This window comes from Oncorhynchus kisutch, linkage group LG8, assembly GCF_002021735.2.
Source record: "Oncorhynchus kisutch isolate 150728-3 linkage group LG8, Okis_V2, whole genome shotgun sequence".
Classification (NCBI taxonomy): domain Eukaryota; kingdom Metazoa; phylum Chordata; class Actinopteri; order Salmoniformes; family Salmonidae; genus Oncorhynchus; species Oncorhynchus kisutch.
The window spans coordinates 30456426-30459922 of NC_034181.2; the positions used below are offsets into that span (position 1 = coordinate 30456426).

At 42.8% G+C, this 3497-nt stretch overlaps 1 protein-coding gene across 1 annotated transcript; it reads right to left on the minus strand.

Moving 5' to 3' along the window:
• Positions 1-752: 752 nt before the first annotated feature.
• LOC109894905 (prolactin-releasing peptide receptor-like) lies at positions 753-2366 on the minus strand. The gene is made up of 2 exons (XM_031829426.1): positions 1876-2366; positions 753-1440 (listed from the first exon to the last, which is right to left on the minus strand). The coding sequence occupies exons 1-2, from the start codon at positions 2340-2342 to the stop codon at positions 753-755; spliced, it is 1155 nt and encodes a 384-aa protein (XP_031685286.1). The 5' UTR covers positions 2343-2366.
• Positions 2367-3497: the final 1131 nt, after the last annotated feature.

Genomic DNA, 3497 nt, shown 5'->3' on the forward strand with positions numbered 1-3497 from the left:
AAAATATTGGAAATTGTTGCATGTTGCGTTTGTTTTTGTTCAGTATGCTTCATTACGTTTACAAAGATGTAACATGCATGATGCAACAATTTCTGTCACAGAAAGTAAAACTGTGTTTTAACTTGCAGCTTGTCAAAAATGGAAAATAGGTTAAATGGAACCAATTTCAATATTTTTTGACATGACCAAATGTGTTTAATTTTTGTTAGTTGTTGAGAGATTGAAGCTATCATCTTTGTCACCAAGCCAGGACCCTCTTCTGTGAGGTTGGAAGCTGCGTTCCCATCTGGTAATGTGCATCACCTGTCAGTCACAACCTTGAGGTTGTAGAGACTTTTGAAATCAAGCAAAAACCAAACCCAAAGCATCTATTATTAAACCATCACTTTGTATGCATCATATGGGAATACACTGTACAATAAAGATAATGCTTATATAAACAGCATAATGTACACCGAAGATGTCCATCCTGATCAATCAACTCCTGATGTTTCAACATGTCTAAGAACACTTCAAATGCAGTATACTTTTTTTGCAGCACTCTTGTTTGTGGCACAGTTTATTGCACTTGTGCAACCACTTAATAATCTTGTGCAGAAATGTACATTACTTTTCACAAAATATGTATTAATTGGGCATGAGAAACAGTGGGAGTGGGGTCAGAAGAATCAACTATTTGAAAAACAAAAGTAATAATTTTACCATCTTATCTTACAGTACAAAAACCCTGACCAAAAATCTTTCAGCTGGTTTCAAGACCATTCTCTGAACAAATCCTGTGCGGGTGGGTGGGAGGGTGGGATGAAGGGGTTCACGCTGTTTGTGGCACAGTGGTTGGCAGGGATGCCGATGCGGCGGTGGCAGGTGAACATCTTGCGCAGCTCGGCACGAAATCGGTTATGCAGCCAGGCATACAGGAAAGGGTTACAGCAGGACGAGCTCATGGCACACAAGTGGCACAGCAGCTGGATGAGCAGGAAGTAGCGCTTGTCGATCAGGTCAATGTCAATGTCCCGCAGCACGTTGAACACACTGATGGGCATCCAGCACACGCCGAAAGCCGCCACCACCAGGGTGATCAGACGGAAGGTCTTGCGCTTGCGGGTTCGCTGGGCCTCGGCCTGGCTCTGGGTGCGGTGGCCAGGCACCACACAGTTACGGAGCTTGACAGAGATGCAGAGGTAAGAGATGCAGAGGGCAGACAGAGGCAGGACGTAGGTCATGAAAAGTGTGCTGTATGCGTAGGCCAACCTCTCTCTCTTCTTGCCCATCCAGAACTCCTCACAGATGGTAAAGCCATCATTCTTGAACTCCACATGGTAGGTGTGGGCCACGGCCGGGGCCACAAGCCCACAGGAGAGCAGCCAGATCCCAGATAAGAGGTAGGTACACGCCAGCACTGAGATCCGCTTCTTCAGAGGGTGAACTGTGGCATAGTACCTGGGGATAGGATCAATTTACCATGTCAAGTGTGGGAATCTTTTTGATCTGACAATTGTGTAAAGACATCACATCATGCTTCTACTTATCCCTCTCCATAATTTGATGTGAATGTCCCTGCAGATGATTTTATTTCCTGTTAAAGTATGAATCATCTCTCTGAGTTGAACTTTTAGAAAAGTCTTAAGGGTGCTGAATAGAGCTGTTAAGAATTCATTATGTGACAGAGTTGAATCTATACCTAATCATCGTTCCGGTCCAGCCACAAATACTGAAACACCATGGAGGAAATCTCAATAAAGGATCAATAATAAAAACTGTGAATGAAATGTAATTATGTAATGTGATAGAGAAGCTTACATAGAAATGTGATAATGTGCTCATTCACTCCAAGTCTAAAAAAGTGTATTTAATGCAACCTCGACCAAGGCTTACCTGTCAACACCAATAGCAGTGAGAGTGAAGACAGACACGTAGACGGTCACTGGTTGGATGAGGTAAACCAGGTAGCACATGAACCTCCCAAAAACCCAGCCGCGGGGGTTGAAGGCATAGGCCAAGGTGAAGGGGACACAGGTGGCACACATCAGCATGTCGGAGAAGGCCAGGTTTCCAATGAAGAAGTTAGTGATGTTGTGCATCTTACGGGTGTGGCAGATGACGTAGAGCAGCAAGTAGTTGCCGAACACCCCGATCAGCACCACCAGGATGTAGCAGGGGATGATGAGCAGCTTGAAGGACTTCAGCAGCTCCACCCCCACAAACTGAGGGCTACGTTTGGACGAGGAGCTGTTCTGCAGCGCCGCCTCAAACACCTGCCCACTGATGTTCCCCTCCATGCCAGCCACACAAGGCCCAGGGGAGGCCAGCTCTACAGTCAATCCACTGCCACTGCCTTCCATCACAGAACTGGAGAAAGGGCAAGAGGTTCCTAGAGAGAAAAAAAAAGCGAAAGCATAGCTTATCAGTCCTCTTGTTTCTGATGTGGCCAGGTCTACTTGCATTCCTCATAACCAAACTAAATATTTTAACCCAAATGCCTGTTTTTATTATAGCATTGTGGTGATGGTGATCAGATCTCCGAGAGGTCTGTGTTGCCTGCAATACAGACCCATATTAAGTTGTTCTGGATGAGATTAACATCCACTGAATAACTTCATTAAAATGTTATGTATTTATTTTACCAGCCACCCATTATATAAACCCTTCAGGAAACTCTTAATTTAGATTTACAAAACAGTTGGGTTGAACCACAAAAACGTTGCCCTTCAGAGTCTAGAGGGAATAAAATGCATTAAGTACGTTTACACATCGCATGAATGTCTCTGGTCACTGAAATTATATTAATAATTGTGATGCAAATTAGCAGCACTCAGACACTGACACATGAGTGGGCCAGAGAGAAGCTCTTTATTTCAACAAGCCTCTAAATGTGTAATCATGCTTTCCTTGACAACAAATCGTGACCTAATCAGTCTAGAACAAAATCATTTTGCTGAAATAGTCACCAGATAATTAGGGTATGACAATAGAATCTATAGATGACTGCATACAGTGCCTTCAGAAAGTATTCTCACCCCTTGACTTTTACCAAATGTATTGTGTTAGAGCCTGAATTTAGACTTGTCAGTGGCCTACAAACAATACCCCATAATGTCAAAGTGGAATAATGTTTATAGATTTTTTTTAAACAAATGAATTAATAGTGAAAAGCTGAAATGTTTTGAGTCAAGGAGTATTCAACCCCTTTATGGCAAGCCTAAATAAGTTCAGGAGTAAAAACGTGCTTAACATGTCACATAACAAGTTGCATGGACTAATAGTGTTTAACATCATTTTTGAATGACTACCTCATCTCTGTACCCCACAAATGCAATTATCTGTTAGGTCCCTCAATCAAGCAGTGAATTTCAAACAGATTCAACCATGAAGACCAGGGAGGTTTTCCAATGCAGGTACCAATCTGTGGATCTGCCCCTGAACAAGGCAGTTAACCCACTGTTCCTAGGCCATCATTGAAAATAAATTATTCTTAACTGACTTGCCTAGTTAAATAA

Coding starts and splice junctions, on each gene's coding strand:
- LOC109894905 (XM_031829426.1), bottom strand. CDS start 2,342: ATGGAAGGCAGTGGCAGTGGATTGACTGTAGAGCTGGCCTCCCCTGGG. Junction 1,441..1,875: donor ACTGCTATTGGTGTTGACAG/GTAAGCCTTGGT, acceptor TCCTATCCCCAG/GTACTATGCCACAGTTCACC.